General features: G+C 34.8%; 1 protein-coding gene and 1 non-coding gene across 2 annotated transcripts; both read right to left on the bottom strand.

Moving 5' to 3' along the window:
* Window positions 1–602: 602 nt before the first annotated feature.
* Window positions 603–13,165, bottom strand: LOC115441942. The gene is made up of 5 exons (XM_030166871.2): window positions 13,022–13,165; window positions 6,479–6,710; window positions 4,053–4,177; window positions 2,725–2,853; window positions 603–769 (listed from the first exon to the last, which is right to left on the bottom strand). Exons 1-5 carry the CDS (start codon window positions 13,113–13,115, stop codon window positions 609–611), a joined length of 741 nt encoding a protein of 246 aa, XP_030022731.2. The 5' UTR covers window positions 13,116–13,165; the 3' UTR covers window positions 603–608.
* On the bottom strand, window positions 5,005–5,076 carry Trnaa-cgc. Its single transcript has one exon. It is a non-coding gene; the product is annotated as a tRNA-Ala (tRNA).
* Window positions 13,166–18,063: the final 4,898 nt, after the last annotated feature.

The raw sequence follows: 18,063 nt of genomic DNA, 5'->3' as shown, positions 1-18,063 counted from the left end.
TTTCTTAATTGTATTTAATGTAAGTACCAAATTGCTACATAGATTTGACTAAGGGATTATTTTACAAGAAGTTACTTGGAGTACATGAGGTTAATTTTTTATTTTGTTTGTGACCTCATTGCTGTTGTGGCGCATATGTATAAATATCGTCAAACAACTTGACCCAGTAGATGGGGACTGAGGAGAGTGCGGGATATTAGTTAAATGATCTACCAGTCGTTCTGTCGATACTGCATGGCGCCGCACGCGTTCCCCCGCCAACATCTTCAAGCGAAGGCTCAAGTTGTTTGGCGACAGCTATATGTCAGCTTGAATAGCATTATCTGGGTGTTTCTTACAACAGAGCCTAGACTGGCTTTCTAGAGGCGGATGTTAAACAAGTAGTGGATCATAAAATATGTAGTCAAATCATTAATCCCATATATTAGTAAAAATGTATTGTGCTGATCTCTAGTTTGAGTTTAATACGGGAGTTTGAATAAAAGTACGTATATTTGTTACATTTTCTTTGCTAAGTGCCAGATCTAGGTTCATTACAATAACCTTAGATATTATTCAATGATTAATTGCAATCTCAGTTTAGGGTAGAAAAAAAAACCAAGTGTTTACTAGTAATTATAATAATACCGCACAGGAACTTTACTAGAGAATAGTTTGAAGTTATCAACAAGTATATGCATGACCGCAGTCGTAATCTCGTCAGATAGGTGGTCCACAATAGATGGTTTTAGGTCCAATATTTGTTGTATCGCGGCGGTTTCCTCGGAATCTGTAACAAATATTTTTATTTACCTACATCACCAGGAAACAAGTTTAATTCTCGTCAGCTAATTAAAATATCCTCATGCAGTGGAGTCGTTAGCACGAATGGCTCTCAGGGGCGGTATATAATCAATTAGTGTCATTTACAATAATGAAATGAATAAAATTTTACTGTTTTTATGTTATAAAAGTTGGGCAGCGCTTTTTATGGGGGTCCCACCCGGTCCACTGGTGTCACCGAATCGCTCGTTTGTCATCCTTCTCTATAAAAATGTATTCCGATGTTAAATTCCGGAACATGTAAAAGGCCTTTATCGGATTTAAAAGTTAGAAATTGGATTTTGCTGACCTAACTGATAAATGTTATGAATGGGTGTTAGTTTTGTTTATACCCAGTCTAAAAGCTTGAGAAATGACGCTAACTAAGCACTTGGAAGCGGCTTTTAGATAAGTAATTACGGCACAGAAATAAGTCGTTTGTTACACAGTGACGGACCCGAAATGATAAATGTTGACTCCAGAGGCCGTCGGGTGTAGACATGACGCCCCTTTGAGGAAATAAGAAACTTTTTTGGGTTAAACCATTAGCCGGTTGAAGTGCGCGGCGAATCGAATGTAATTTTAGAGAAAAATACCATTAATTATGTGGGTAACAATGATAAATGGCAGTAAGACAAATAACAAGCTTATAGCCTAGTTATTTAAGTGGTAGTTATATTTCAGTTTTCCCACACAATCTACAATGATTTGAAATTTGGATTGGAAACTTACTCATGCATTTTTTTAAGCGGGTTAATGGTTAATTGTCACTAAGTTGTAATAGTTGGCACTTGTCTGACCGCCAACGATGAAGCCACGTAGGTAGTACTTTTGACTATTTTCTCGCTCAAGAAACATAAAACACATGTAGATCTTGTGTCAATAACAGAGACAATACTTAGTAGATCGCTGATTGTTCACCCTGCCGGCAAGAACTCTTTCTACGCTAGTTTGTCGCAGCGATAAGACATAATACTCGTTCAATATACTCATTGATGGCTAACTCGTTCCTATTTTGTAGCTCTACGTAGTCGTTGCTCGTTCATCGTCTGTGGTGGGACAAATGCCTGACTACGAGGAATGTTTCAAGCCCGTAAAATAATTTATCAATTTCTGTAAATTTTAACCAATGTAGTATAACATGGTACCTAATTACACACATAGACTATGCATTGGATTTTTTTAGAAACATCGTGAGTCTATCGAGATTAATTTCTATTGAATAATCTCAACGACAAAGGAACTCTGTGGGCTAGTTAACGTAATGAAGTGGTTAGTTTTCAATGATCTAAGGAAATGTGTAAATATACGTATTTCGAAGAGATAATAATTTATCGGAGTTACCGAAGGACCGGCCCACCACTTCAAAGGTTTTAGCTGTAATGGGGTTGTACGATCCCTTTATTCCGTGTGGATTTCACATCGGCTAACGAGACACGTATCCACATCGGAGTTCCTGGACAACATAATGCCTATCAACCTATCTATTACCTACTAACAGTTTTCTTTCCTTTTCTTTCTTTCAAGCATGAGAAACCTAGGGTAATTACTATAAATAAGTTTTTTCTTTAAAGCAGTGCCCTTATTACTTAGGTATTTCGTTTTATCTTTCTACTATTTTATTTCTTACTAGCTATTGCCTTCGGCTCCGCTCGCGTGAATACGTTTTACCGAGATAATAAGTAGCTTCTTATTAATGAAAAAAAAGTCTGTGTAGTTCAAACAAACTCTTCAGCTTTATACATTAGTAGGTATAAATATTTACCTTCCTATATTTAATTACATGTCAAGCTACCAAACTGGTTAAAAATAAATAGCATAAAATCACATAATTCCTTAACCCCATTAAATTGTTATTTACGTCCAGAAATACGAGTTTGACGAGTCATTATCAAGTTTCAAGTCATTGTTCCAGGTACTTACTCGGTTGAAGAAAGTATGTAGGTAATCGACTATTTCTTGGAATTATCCTTTCTTGGCTTACAATTATGTAATCGTCATTGTTGCGTCTTCTACCATCAACGGCGTATGTGACATTGGTTTCAACTTGATCTAAAATAAATAGGATTCATAATAACTACGGATTTAAACCCAGCTGTGATACAAAAAGTAAGAAGAAAATATTAAAAACATCGACTAAAAATATTCAAGTATATGTGTCTTCAAGAACAAGATGTTAGGTAAGGTTATCAGAAGCTGCCTTAGGGGGAGGCGAATCGGGCAAACGCCCGAGGCCTCGCGTTTGCGGGGGCCTCGGAAGACCTTTTTTACGATCTTACCGAGGAAACTGTTAAAACCGGGGAACTTCCTTTTGCTCCGCCCGGTGCCTCGCATAGTTTTTTTCTTTCTCCTCGGGCGATGGTTGTTCTCAAAAACGCCTTACGCAGTACAATAGCAAATATGCACAAATTACGCTAACTTGAGCATCATCATGTTTGAAAACGGTTTTTTTTTTTAAATAATTGTATAAATTCTAAATATCTTGCAAAAAAATGTCGTACTGCAGCTATGATACTTGATACATAGTTAACAACTGACATCTCCAAGTAGGTTTTTATATCAACAAAACCAGTCCGGACTATATCGGAAAGTCAACTCTACCTACCTAAGTTAGCAATTCAAAAGATCCTTCATATGCCACTAATATATATTTGAGTTATAGGTATATACTTAGTAAAGGTTGCCTAAATAAACAAGAACTGTCTGGGACGCCCACGTCCAAATTGTCTAGATATTGCTAAAGGCTTTGTTTAAAATGCCGGTTTTGAGGTATAAGTAATGAATATGGATTTGTCTAGACAAATACTAGTATTTTTTTTGTACTTGAATGACGCAACGAGCATGATGAGCGATACGATCGCCTATAAACATGATGATGTCTTCTTAGCCGATTTCGGCCACGGCGACTAGAAACTGGACAGGCATATTTAACTAAATCTAAGACTTAGTACCCCCTAGTTGTGCTTCTGCCCTTAGATACGCTCTTATGTGACTTAAAAAACAATTTTAGTTATAAAAGTAGCTTATAATCATAAGAATATATAAATAAGGGCTGGTTGATAGCATTGCGTGGTGCCAACCTACATGATTTGGAGGTAGCTTAAGTACTACTAAGTACTATAAACTTTTTTAAAACGACCAAAATTATCAAACTGCAATTAGGTGAATCTTTACCCACACAGAAATCATAGTTTTAGGCTAGGAAACGACCCAACCTTTCCCCTACTAATTATAATCATATAAGTACTTACGAATATCCATTGTCATATACGCAGTGTAGGGATTAACGTTGCCACCCAAAAGCATACTCAGTTCACCTGTTATATGGAAATCACTCACAAACACCACACCGCTCCTGCCGCCTTCTAAATTAAAACTGTAAACATTAAAAATAAATTAGTTAAAGTACCTTCAGTAAATTTATGATTTAGGTTAAGTAGCTAGATATAGGTTTTCGTTGATATGCTGGTGTAGGATACATTATACAGGAGTAGACTAGGAACTAAATCCAATGCTCGCTCGGATGATGTATATACCTATTTCTCTGTTTTATTGAAATCATTGTCATATTGATATAAGAAATGATACGTGTGATTGTTCATTGAATCGATGCAAGGAGGAGACGTGTGATTGTATAATATAAACCAATCATGATAAAGATAAATTTTAAATCAGTTTGCAAATCTTATCCTATAGTTTTATTAATATAAAAGCGTAATCGATTGCGACTTAGCTCGCGTGAAAAGGATTTCCTGCACGCTAAAACACTGTACGACGCCAACGCCATCTATTTCAAAATCGGATTTAAAAATAGCATTATTTCCCCTTGGAGCAAATTAACGGAATTAAAAGTACCCTGTGTGTTAACTCAGGTCTGTCCGTGTGCCAAATTTCGTCCAAATGCGTTCAGTTGTTTCTGCATTTATTTATAACAAATATTCAAACATTTTCGCAAACTGTCGCATTTTTAATACTAAGTATAGTTAAACAGTAGATGCGAATGTATCTCGTAATACAGTACCAATAAGTTTCTTTTAAATTACCTAGTATTTAAAGTAGATACACAGGTAATCACTACTCAATAATCATATAAAATAAATTATCCGTATTTTATAAAATAATATTAATATTATCAAACAATTTGATATCGTTCAATGCATTGATTTGAAATAAAAAAAAAATTAAGGAAAAAATACCACGCTTTGGAGATGCTGGGATTTGAACCCAGGACTTTCAGCATGCGAAGCAGACACTCTACCACTGAGTTACATCCCCGATGTAACAGAAGTTGAAATTATTGACTAGTTTTTGGAATACTATAATAGTATATAATATTTTTAATGTTGCGACGTAACTATCCTCCTCGCAGTACGCACGCTACCACAAAGATATCCCTATCAGCGACATTCTCTAACTCGCGAAATTTATCGCGTTGCTCTGCAATCTAATATTCGCCTTTGCATTGATGACGTTATTGCTATTATTAGTAACCTTTTTATGTAGTTTCTATAAGCAGGAATTTTGATTGTCGCAACGTTGGTTTTAATTATTTAATAATATAGAAAACTTGTATGGACCTTCATTTATTGTAAGGCCGTTTGCAATTTTTATAAAAAAAATAATTTACTTACTAAGTACCTAATGATTATGTAACTGTAATAAAACAATTTGTTTCATTTAATCCATAAATAAAAGAGTTATGGCCCTATTTCGAGCAAACAGCCTTGACTATTAGATTCATAATATTTTTACGACGTACGAATTAGATACGAGCCGCCGCGCCGCGCGGGGCCGGAATATTCAAACATTAAATCATTTCTTTAAAAACAAAATTTTAGATTTATGACAATATTCCTTATTATTTTGTCTATATCTCGAATGTTGGTTGCAAATAATTAAAATATTATCTATATTTTAGTATAAGATAAATGGAACCAACAAGTTTAGTGAAATCAATATTCACACTATAAAAATTATAAAACAGCTTACATTGAAGAATATTTTTTTTTATTTGTATTATAAATTTCGAATATATGACTTCTAAAAATACGGTTAGTGCCCCTTTTTTGTGGGGTAGGGCCTAAAGTATAAATGTTTGTTTGTTATAGTTGCTTTCCATAATCCAGACTTACTTATTCCGTGTAAGAAATTTATTAATGTTGCAAGAGTGTAATATTTTTAGAAAATACTAATTTCTGAGTGAATATAATGTTTAGCATCAGATTATATAGGTATCTAGGTACAAAACATAAAATCTATTCGACATATGTACCTACTTAATACTTAGGTATTATCATAGTTTTTAACTACGTTTTTAATAAGTATGAAAATTGCAACTTATTTTAAGATAATATTATATTATGTAAATAATAATAATGTAAAAGTAACAGGCGAAATCTTGTAATTATTATAAATACATGAATACATTGCCCTTTTTACAATGTAATAAGAATGTAGGTAAATACCCTTGAATAAAAAGTTCATTTACACCTTCTCCTACATGTTGATTATTTTGTCTGTTTCTTTTTAATGGATCAACTATTGAGAGTATTTTTATGCCTTAGTCTACCACGCTGACCAAGTGCGAGTTGCCAAACTAGTATTTTTTTTTTTTATATGATGTGAACAACTGCACTGACTCATCTTATGCTATATTCATATCAATAATATTTTATACCTCCTGCTATGAAGATCAGTCCATTTAGCGCCAATAACGTTTACATTTCTTAGCAGGAACGACATCTTCTCTTCAGGTAGGGAAATAGCGACGCTGTTGATAATGACTGGATCTATCGGCTTCATTCCGAAATACCCTGAGTTCATAAGGATGAGGAAAGTTCGTATCCCTCGTCTTAGACAATCTATTTCTTCCGCCCTGCATGTAGGAAATGGCAGTATTGGCGGTGATGCTGAAATAAAATAAGTGTTGTATTGGCCTAAGATGTTTTTATTACATAGATACGTTGTCCGAGCTCAATAGTGGCAAGACGAATGTAAGGTAATTGCCCGACTTAACGGCCAATGAGCGTGCGGCACTAACGTTGCTACGTAACCGTCGATGTATATATATCCTTTTCTAACCAATGTATTCTGCATCTTTTTATTCTTTCTTCGAGCCAATTTGTAATTATATGTACAGGTACGTGAATATAGCAAATAGTGCGCCGTTTTTATGTGGCATTTTGTTAGTGTATGACGCGTCTATTTGTAAAACGTCATTGGTATTGGCTACATATATATAGATAGATAGAGTAATTAAATCAGATGCAACCCTAATGCTGATCACGATCCTCACATTTGAGGGACAGACCAGAGAGAGACAGAGAGAGAGAGTAATTAAATATTTTTAAGAAGGAAGATAACGGGTGCTATTGTTTGCAGTTTTTATACATTGGTTAAACTAGACACACAGACGTGTTACACACAAGAACAACTACAAGACTATAGGCACGAATGCTAAGAGAATTATACAAATTTCCAAAGACATTTTAGTAAAAATCTGTAGATACAGCACCTGCACGGCACTCGGCTTCCAAAAAGAGCGCAGGAGCACACATGTAACTTATTATTATTATAACAAGAGCATGTCATCATTTTTAATAGTATTATGTAGGACATTTTATGGAACATTCGTTAGAAATTAGAATACGAACTTTAATGGATGCTAAATCGATAATAAGGCCGATTGTGCTTATGAGATCAGTTTTAACATGCCAATAAGCTTATTTATAACGCATCTACACCCTTTTTATTAAAATTATTGACAACTACGGGAACGTGAATGGACTGGCACTACGAGAGTAATACTATTCTCGTAGTGCGTAGTATCAGTGATACCACTGTTTCTTTGAACATCATGAACTGACTTATGGCATCTTATATGTTGAGTGTGATTTTAGGAAATACTAATTCTCCTTTCCCTCTCTATTCTTTATTTTTTGTACTCGGTTCTTGTCTTGCTCTATTACTGACTTGTACCATAAAAAACTAAAGAATGATAGGTATTGACACAATGGACTGAGCGTTTATAAGCAGTTATTACAGTAAGCCTGAGAGACATAAAGCGGTTATGCGACAAACAGAAATGAAGAATATCAGTCCAACTACCTGCAGTGTAGTACGTACGAAATTGAGGATAGAGACGTCTTGATACGATGTTGATACTGTTCCCGACCGTTGACCGTTTAAATTATACTGAATTTAAATTATAACTATCATCTACCTACCTATTTATTTATTATCTATTCTCCAACAGGACCACAGAAAAAAGAACTATTAACTTTACAAACGTTTCGTCTCTGTCCACTTTTTTACTTTTTTTGGCTTTTACATAGGTAATGGCTGTAAAAGCCGTCCTTTGATTAGAACGCTCGTAGTTGCAAAAAGGCGGATATTCCCCCGTTGACGAAATAGAGGTTCCTGACTATATTTTTTTATTATGTATCTCAATTACGAGATTATTATAAAGCCCTACGTCATGTAGATTGAGGCTGGGTTATGTAATCTATTTAGCATAACTTATCTCACTCAGATCTTCTGAGACATCTTCATTCACCATAGGTTTAGAAATAGATGCAGAATGACAAACAAAATCTATCAATCATACAGATCTGCCCAATGCGCATATCTACATGTTACAGATTTTCTTCAGGAAAATAAAAAATATTTTTATCGTAACACATTCATGACGTCTGACCCAAAATATTGAAAATATACTGAGTATTCCAGAGTTAGCTCTAATAAAAAATCCACGACATTCTTTAAATATTCCACGACGTAATAAATAAAATATCGGAAGAAATGTGGCTCAAACAGAGGCGACCCATTTTTTTTTTATAGAAGTATGTGCCTGGAGACTTATGTTACCTACCTACGAGTGGCTAAATCCAGAATTTCAATCCATATCATTTAAGGACCTTTATCGAGTTATATGTGATTGACGTTGGTTTATAAGTATCTTTAGAACAATGCTAGAGGTCCTAGATTGCTATTCGTTTGATACGATATTTTTTTTATAATTAATAAGATTAATGCCGGAGCTCGGAATGCTCGGAGCCGCGAGCAAATTATGTTATTTTTATAAACTTTTGCCTTAACACCGGTTGCATAACGAGTTTTGTAAATTGGTATATCTTACAACTAAATAGATATTTTGTATATTAAAAGACTTAAGTAACTGTGAACTAAAAAGAGAATTATTAAAAATATGGAAACGAAATTATACCTTCGTAATAAAAGACGGTATAACAGTTGTTATGGCCTTCGAGACAGGAAGATTCCAACGAGAATTTGACAATTTAACTGATAACGGCTTGTTGAAAAATAAAGAAAAACACTGAACTTCCTTAAAATTACACATTCCGAGCAAATTAATTTGTTGATTGTATCATAAGGTCTATGTAAAATAAAGGACTGTTTCAAAAATTATGAGTAAATGTTATCTGACATTTATTTTATTTACATGCTCTGTGAACCGTTAGGAAATAAAATTTTGTGCGAGTTTTTCGCATTTAGAGTTGTTTGGCATTAGAATTTACGGCCAAGGACCGAAAAGACCCTTTCAAGAGTTGGTCCCGGGTTACTTTTTCGGGTTAGGTTAAAAACCTAAGATGAGAGTGAACCGATTTATATCAGCTCCGATTTATATCAGATTTATATAAGGTTTTTGCGTCAAAAATTTACTGTTCTATAATTAATTTGGATTAACCAGCAACATTTAACGATTGACCCTTATTGGTGGATTAAATCGTTAGGTAAGGGCTTAGCAAAATTAAACCATTATTGAGGAAACCTTTAATGTGATTAATGGTTCTCTGTTTGCGGCCGATCGTGATATGCGTATGATTCTTCTTAACCGAATTTTACGGCGGCTTATCTCCACGGAGATCAGCCAAGTACGCACAAGATGTTATAGTACACAAGTATGTTATGGTCTAGGGACGGTTCCGCGCAGCTATCTTGTGCAACAAGATACCTCGGGGCGATCCCGTACGCGATCAAGAAGGTCACCGTGGGTTTTTGATTGGTATGCCGGTGTTGGGTATACTTAAGTTTGGGATTCGGTCCAATGTTCGACATTTTTTATATCTTTTATTTCTTTGAATGCCGAGACGAGCTTGCCGTTGGCCTGATGGTAAGCGATACGACCGCCCATAAACAGTAGAAACACCATCCTACACCTTGAATTACAAAGTATTGTTTGGTATGCCAATGTGCTCGCCATCCTGAGATAAGAAATGTTAAGACTCAATATTTCCAGTAGTTGCACTGGCTACAATGTCCTTCAAACCGGAACGCAACAGTGACTACACACTGCTGCTTGGTGGTAGAAATAGTCATTGCAGTGGTGCTTACCCAGGCGAACTCTCACATATGAGAGACTTACCACCAGTAAACATTGGGTTGTAATACCGGTGAAATCAATATAACCGTTCCACTCAACCCCAAGAGGTGGTAGCGATAAAGGTTTAAGTATCTACGTGAAAATAAAAACAGCCCCCTATGGTAAAGATCGTCAGCGAAATGTCGGAGTGCTAGTTGTGCCTTTCTCTACCATTTGAGTGATACACATTGGTACTGAGACATAATTATGAGAAACAAAATGGCTATATTGGTCTGTGAACCCAGAACAACTTTTAATTTTTTCGACCTGTTGGCAATGAGAAGAACCGAGTTATATTGAATAAATCTCTCAATATTTTTATATTTAGTTGAATGATATAATTTTTTGAGATCTGAGAAGGCATTTTATTAGTATTAAATTCCTTATAGTAGTAACCTCAATCGGTTACTACTTTTGAAAATAAGACATAAACAAGAATTTATGTTTACCGAAACGGGATCATACTTAATTGAATTATAAAAAGATTTTTACTCAACTTTTTATACAAAACATAATGATTCATGAGTACTTATATATGAAATCAGAGGATATTAAATTTTCTATACAGCATTCTATCCCAGCATTGAATCTGAACCGTATTTCATGATTCATAAACACCTCTTTTGCTTCAACTGAAGATAGTTGATGAGATAACTCATCAATCAACACATGGACGCTCGTAGTAGTCTTTGCTCTATTTAGTCCATAAGGTCGACAGTTCAATAGACAGTTAAATGCTTAGTTCAGGTGCATTGCAGTTACTATATCTTGTTTTCGTAACATATTATGTAAATCTGTTTCTCTTTTGTTGCCACTTTTACTTAGCTAAATTTACGTTAAATATAACAAATTTAATTATTTCGTAATAATATTTCCTTGCCCCTTCATACAATGTGGCCTTGTAGTTGGTACTAACTTTACTTTTTATTTCTGAGCATGATTACTGAATAGTTTATGCACTACATCGAGTCTGAATGCTTAAATTCGACCTTAGAACTATGACATTAAAGTAAAATGTTTCTACATAGTATCTAGAATAAAATCTAAGGCAATAGCTTTCACAGGTTTAAAGGTCTATTATGAGTTCAAGATATAGTCTATCTATTTGCCTGTTTATTAAATTCGAACAGCAGTTTATAGTATACTTCCAATAAATATCACTTCTTTTGAATGTTATTTTTGAAAGTCGTTAACGGGTCCTCCTACGAAGGCAAGACGACACGTAAGCGGGAGCGCTAAAGTAGATATTGTCAATATTTTTTATCCCTCAGATACAGTACTTTTTTCTGGGTCAAAGGTTACCATAAGTCTTTCCGTACCCCTGATAATAATAATATCAGCCCTGCATTATATACTTGCCCACTGCTGAGCACGGGCCTCCTCTACTACTGAGAGGGATACCGTACCCCTACCACCCTACTACCCTACCGTACCCCTGATAATTGTATGCAAAATTTTATAACTATTTTGAGAAGTGAAGGCGTAACAAATAAAGAAACTCCCTTTCATAATATTAGTAAGGTTGCTTGGTGAGCTCCTGGCTTCCCCTTCTTTGTATTGAATAGAAGGGCGGCGTGGGCTTATCTATTTTAAGCAGAGTGGTGTGGCAAAAATATTTTGGTAACCCCTGCTTTAAAAACCTTCGCTTTTATATTAGTAAGAATACAAACTAGTAAAAACTGATGTTAGGTATCGATAGTACATAGGTACATAGATAGAAATATAGGTATCTCACAATATCTGTGTGCATTTGGGACATTATAAAATGTGGTGCATTCCGCATAATAATAACTACATTCCAGCCAGGTTTGACATTTATTGAGTCTGATTAGAGAATCTTAAATGCTGCCAAATTATACGGAATGACTTAAATCTTTAATTTATTGATATTTTGTACAACACAAATTAATAACGGATCATTTAAATTATTATAATATGTAGTGCAAACGTTAGGTCCACTATGATATCTTTATAATTTTTATACAAGTAAACTTTTAATAATTGTAATGGTAATTTACTTTTAATCGCATTGAGGTGTTACAACACTTCCTACCCCTTAGAAGGTAAATAGATGTAATGCTATGTGTATATATAAATATATACATATAAGTAGACTCAATCAAACTCGATGCAAAAACACAGCTGAAAAAGTCTTACTTATTCCAGTTATATTAGTTTAAAAACGAAACCGTTTTAAAAAAATATATGAATCCAATGTGGAAATATATTCATTAAAATAAAAAAATAATTTTAATTAAGTAAAAGTCGGTCAATATTCGGCTGAGTTCTGAGATTTTTTACATTTAAAAATAGATTCGCAAGCATTTAGAACCTCTTCCTTTTTTGACGTCAGTTATAAATAAATCGCGACTATCTATTATCTCTAGAATATATTATAAAATAAGGATTAATTAAATTTAAAGATTATTTTTTTAGAGCATCAAAATAAAGGCTCGTTTTTAAAATGTTTATTTTTTTACAATCTATATTTTAACTGTAATATTAAATCTTGCATTGGAGACCAATTAACGGTTTTGAGTGATACGCGAGGTATTAATTAAATATTATACAAATATTATGCAAGACTGGATTGCCAGTAGTTGATATATGTACTTTTTTTTAAATTAGTAAATAAATATAAATTAATGGATGAACATCTTTATCTTTGTCGTATTTTTTCGGTGGAATTGATAGGCTTATTATTATTCTAGATACATGATTACAATCCTTTCTAAGATTATTTTAATAACATGAGAATTCTACATATTAATATAAGATATTGTAATTTTTGAGGATAAAAATCAAGTTTTTAAGGTTAAAGTTATCATAGATACTCACCAGCTTGAGATTCCCTGAACACATACTGTTGGGTTTCACTCAAAATGTTACACACAACTATCACACTGAAACAAAATCGTACGAAATATGCCATCTCACACGTGATCTCGAGAAAGGACTGTGCGAATACTTGTGATGCGGTAAATATATACGAAGGTTTTTTTTTTCACAAAGTAGAACTGGATTTTGCTGTATCCGTCAATGATTTGTGATGTTTTGGTTTTGATTAATTTTGTACATCACAAGGATGACACAGGTTTAATCGTTTTATTAATCGCAAAGCAAGTATATCAAGGTGTGACTGTTTTTACGAGTTAACAATTTTTTTTATTGCTTTGAATGACGCGACGAGCTTGCCGTTCGCCTGATGGTAAGCGATACGACCGCCCATAAACAGTAGAAACACCATCCAACACCTTGAATTACAAATCCAATCCTGAGACATGAGATGTTAAATGTCATTATGACCAATAGTTACACTGGCTACAATGTCCTTCAAACCGGTCACAACAGCGACTACACATTGACATTTGGCGGTAGAAATAGGTATTGCAGTGGTACCTACCCAAGTGGACTCTCACATATGGGGGACCTACCACCAGTGAACGATTTGAACAATAAACTTAAACTGAAAGTGGACACTAACGCCAACATTTAGACAACAATCTAAATAGCCTTAAAGAACTCAAAGCCCTAGGGATATTTGTCTCTTTCTAGACGCGACTGCTTCAATGTAATTACAAAGAAAAAGTTCAGTCAGACAAATATACAATATATTTCAGTTAGATATTCTGTGTGTCCATTGTTTTCTTTAACTTCTTGGGTTTGAATAATCAGATTTGTCCGGGCCCAGTGGCTTGATGCGGACAAAAAATATTCGTGGTTGCTAGGTAGAGGCAAGTTATTTGAATAATTTTGATACTTTATAGGCATTTTTAGTTGACTGCCGAGACAAATGTCCGCAGGTTCAAATACCAAGGGCACACACCTCTGAATTTTCTAAAAAATGATGTGTGTATTCTTTGTGAATTATCGCTTGCTGTAACGGTGAAGGAAAACATCGTGAGGAAACCTGCATACCTGAGAAGTTCTCTATAGGGATTTCGAGGCTGGCCTAGTGCGGATTGGTTGACTTCACATACTCTCAAGTCTTATACGGAATTTCTTAGGTATACGGTGTCCTCACGATGTTTTTCTTTACCCTTAAAACATGCGACAAAGAATACACACAACTTTAAAAAAATGTCGAACTGCGTGCCCTTGGGTTTCGAACCTGCGGACATTCGCCTCAGCAGTCTGGTTCGCTCCCAACTAGGTTATTCCCGCAAATTATTAATATTTTTACATACTATTTGTTGCCGACGGGTCATCCTATATGTTAGAACTTAAAAGGCAACGCTCTCTCTTTGAGACAAATTCATGCAACTTCTAATAAATCTAGACATCTTCTCAAGCTTTCCTTTTTGTATTATTAATAAGAATTAAATCTTGAACACAGATATTTAATGATGCATTCATAGAGTAAACAGGTCTAGAATTCATTTGCGTTTAATTATTTTATACATCCTTGTCAGCTAATCGAAATAGGTTAATTAGTAATCTATTAATAACTTTCGCGTAGTAACAAAATACCTGTCTACAATAAATATAAGGAAATATTAAGAATTAATATGTTATTTTTGTAAATGTTATTTAGTTTCGAAAGTAAATAGCATCTCCTCACTTAAATATATCGGAAATATACTGTTAAATGATCCGCGTATATTTAATGATAGTTCCTTGAGGAACATCATGGGAGTGAACGAGGAATAGTGTTTTCCTGTTGGATTGCTCAATTCAAGATATTCCAACAACGTACTGCTCAGTAGATTTACTTTATTTAGTAAGAATAGACTAGTAGCATACTTGATACATACATGTATTCATAGCATAACGCCTAGTCCTTTTCAGGGGTAGGCAGAGGAACACCTTTGGTAACAATCACACTCACATATCGCCAGCTATGTAAGATGGTCTCATGTAATGTATGAATACGATCATTAATTTATGTTGAGACTACCACTCCAGAGCTAGAAATAGTATTAAGTCAAGCGAGAAAGGTTCAGCTGATGAGAAATTTCTAAGAGATTTGCACATTTCATGAACAATACCAGGATTCCATGAACGTGGGTGCGTTACCGAATACCAATGTTTGAATAGCTAACAAAGATAAGCAGTGGACTATCAGAGGTCGGTTGTTGTTAGACTGTCATTGATATCTAAACTCACTAAGAAGAAGCAAATCCAATGCTGTATAGTTTGAGCTTCGTCACATATTTATGTGTAGTCAACTTTAACAGTTGATACTGTATTTTATATTCTAAAATTGTTTTTTTTACTTGTCTCTAACCCTTCAGACATAAGTTGATAAGATTGCTATTCTGTTAATATAAGCTATTAGACACCTTATAGCGGCAATAGCCTAGTTGGTTGTGGAACGGACTGCCGAGACGAATGTACGCAGGTTCAAATCCCAAGGGCACACAACTCTGATTTTTCTAAAATCATGTGTGTATTCTTTGTGAGTTTATCGTTTGTTTTAACGGTGAAGGAAAACATCATGAGGAAACCTGCACATCTGAGAAGTTCTCTATAGGAATTTCGAAGGTATGTGAAGTCTACCAATCCGCACTAGGCTAGCGTGGTGGACTAAGGCCTAATCCCTCTCAGTAGTAGAGGAGGCCCGTGCCCAACAGTGGGACAGTATATAATACAGGGCTGATGTTATTATATTATTTTTATTAGACACCTTTGTTGAACATAATTTTTTGCTCAGCGGTATGAATAAATTATATATTATTACATATCCATATTAAACGTTAGATTACAAGTTTTATGATGTCATAAAGATCTCAGTTATATATTGTGTTCATTTAAAACATGATGTAAAGCAAGTTTTTTGGGAAACAAATTAGTTTTATTATTTTTTAAATGTACTAGAAGTATTAAAGTCGTTTGTAAATTGTCAAATCTCTGATGGCCTACTCTTGAAGAATACGCAGGTATTTTATAAACGAGTCTTGAAGTTCGTCGAGTCTACCCAAAAGGGCTTATCATAACGCAAGAGTTATTGCGTCGTTGTGAAGAAAGCAAATGGGTTTTTTAATGTCCTTTTTAACGCTTTTGTATAATGATAATGTTGAATCTTTTATAAAGTGTGATATTGTTACTTTGTAAGGCAGACCGTAAATATAATAATATCAGCCCTGTATTATATACTTGCCCACTGCTGAGCACGGGCCTCCTCTACTACAGAGAGGGATTAGGCCTTAGTCCACCACGCTGGCCTAGTGCGGATTGGTAGACTTCACACACCCTCGAAATTCCTATACAGAATTTCTCAGATGTGCAGGTTTCCTCACGATGTTTTCCTTCACCGTTAAAGCGAACGATAAATTCACAAAGAATACACACATGATTTTTTAGAAAAGTCAGAGGTGTGTGCCCTTGGGATTTGAACCTGCGGACATTCGTCTCGGCAGTCCGTTCCACACCCAACTAGGCTATCGTCGCTAACCCGACCGTAAATATATTACGAGGGAAATATTATGCTGGTAAGATGGTGTGTGATTTATAAATTATCAGAATTTAGTTACTAAATTTTTGGTATGTTTTAGTATAGTCAGCCAAAACATTTAAAATTTATTTCGCCTATATATTTTGTTTTTGTGAAATAAATTATGTTGGACAGTGTACAGGCGATTTGAAGATGTGAATTTGTTCAACACTTATGTGTTTGATTGTACATAAAGCTTCACAATAAACGACTTCCGGAGTCCATTAAAGGCACTGATCTATTCAAAGCTATAATCTTCTTTTAAAAAGTTATTCCACAAACATACATTGTGGCCTTATTTTATATTGGCATAGAAAATCTCAACTAATCTTTATATCTGTACTATAAAGTATTGTTTAGGGAAAGGGGGTATCCATAAATTACGTCTTACGTTAAAAGGGGGAAAGACTCAACGAAGTGAGACATTATGTGAGTAGAGGCCGGTGGGTCAGAAGCTTTGTAACCTTCGATTTTTAAACCCCCTTATTTATAAACGTTATTTATCTAAGGATGGAGCATTGCTGTGATAACAAGTCTGTTTCTCAGCTTTGTTTATCAGACAGCTTGCTGTTTATTTGACAGCCAACTAGATTCAAGTTATATCTCAAAATTAGCCAATCACAACAGCCCTATGTCAACGCATTCCGAAGGCTGCCATGCCGTCAGCACTGAAAAACAGACTTGTTATCACAGCAATGCTCCGTTCTTAGATAAATAACGTCTATGAATAATGGGGAAAGTATTTAACACAAAACATTGATTGTAAACGAAAAACACAAAAAAATACTCTATATGTGGTTATATAATTATTTGATACGTTAACTTGGCGCATTCTCGCTCGCAGCAAGCGGCTTGCTTTACCACAGGAATGCTCGTCAACCGCATTGGAACCAAATGCTGCCCACCGCGATTTGATGTTAATTGTATTAAAAAACCTAATTTTCGAACTGCTTTTTACATTTATTCAGTTCTTGGTGCAATATTGCCGAACATGTGACGTCACACCTAGGAGAGGTGTCACAAATGCGACTACCTGTGACAAAAAGAGGGAGCGATCAAAATATCATGAAATTTGTGTTACGTAAGGCTCCAAATATGTTTCGACATATTTGCCAGAAACAGTCAGACACAAAATGCCGAGGCCATCTAGCTCCAAACATTGACACATAAAAGTGATATTTAATGATCCTATACACGGCCAGTTCTTCGAAGATTTTGTCCTACCTTTTATAATAAAATTATGTCTTACATTATGTCTATGCTGTTTTATAGTATTTATACATTTGTCAGATGAGAAATTCCTCATACATTAGTTCTATTATATCCTTAGTTCATCATTTTGTCTCGTTTGCTACGGAGGAAGTGGACAATTTATATTTCTAGCTCCCTCTTATCTTTCCATTTGATTAATTTCGTGGCGGGTTAGACAGCTTAGTGCTCCCAGAGA

Source organism: Manduca sexta, chromosome 19 (genome assembly GCF_014839805.1).
Source record: "Manduca sexta isolate Smith_Timp_Sample1 chromosome 19, JHU_Msex_v1.0, whole genome shotgun sequence".
Lineage (NCBI taxonomy): Eukaryota > Metazoa > Arthropoda > Insecta > Lepidoptera > Sphingidae > Manduca > Manduca sexta.
Note: the sequence above shows the minus strand (reverse complement) of the source record. Positions and strands in the feature narration are given on the sequence as shown.

Excerpts from the sequence above, each read along its gene's own strand:
- LOC115441942 (XM_030166871.2), bottom strand. The coding sequence starts at position 13,115 with ATGGCATATTTCGTACGATTTTGTTTCAGTGTGATAGTTGTGTGTAAC. Across the intron at positions 4,178-6,478 it reads ACTGATCTTCATAGCAGGAG|TTTTAATTTAGAAGGCGGCA; the intron begins GTATAAAATATT and ends TAATGTTTACAG. Across the intron at positions 2,854-4,052 it reads GTATATGACAATGGATATTC|ATCAAGTTGAAACCAATGTC; the intron begins GTAAGTACTTAT and ends TATTTATTTTAG.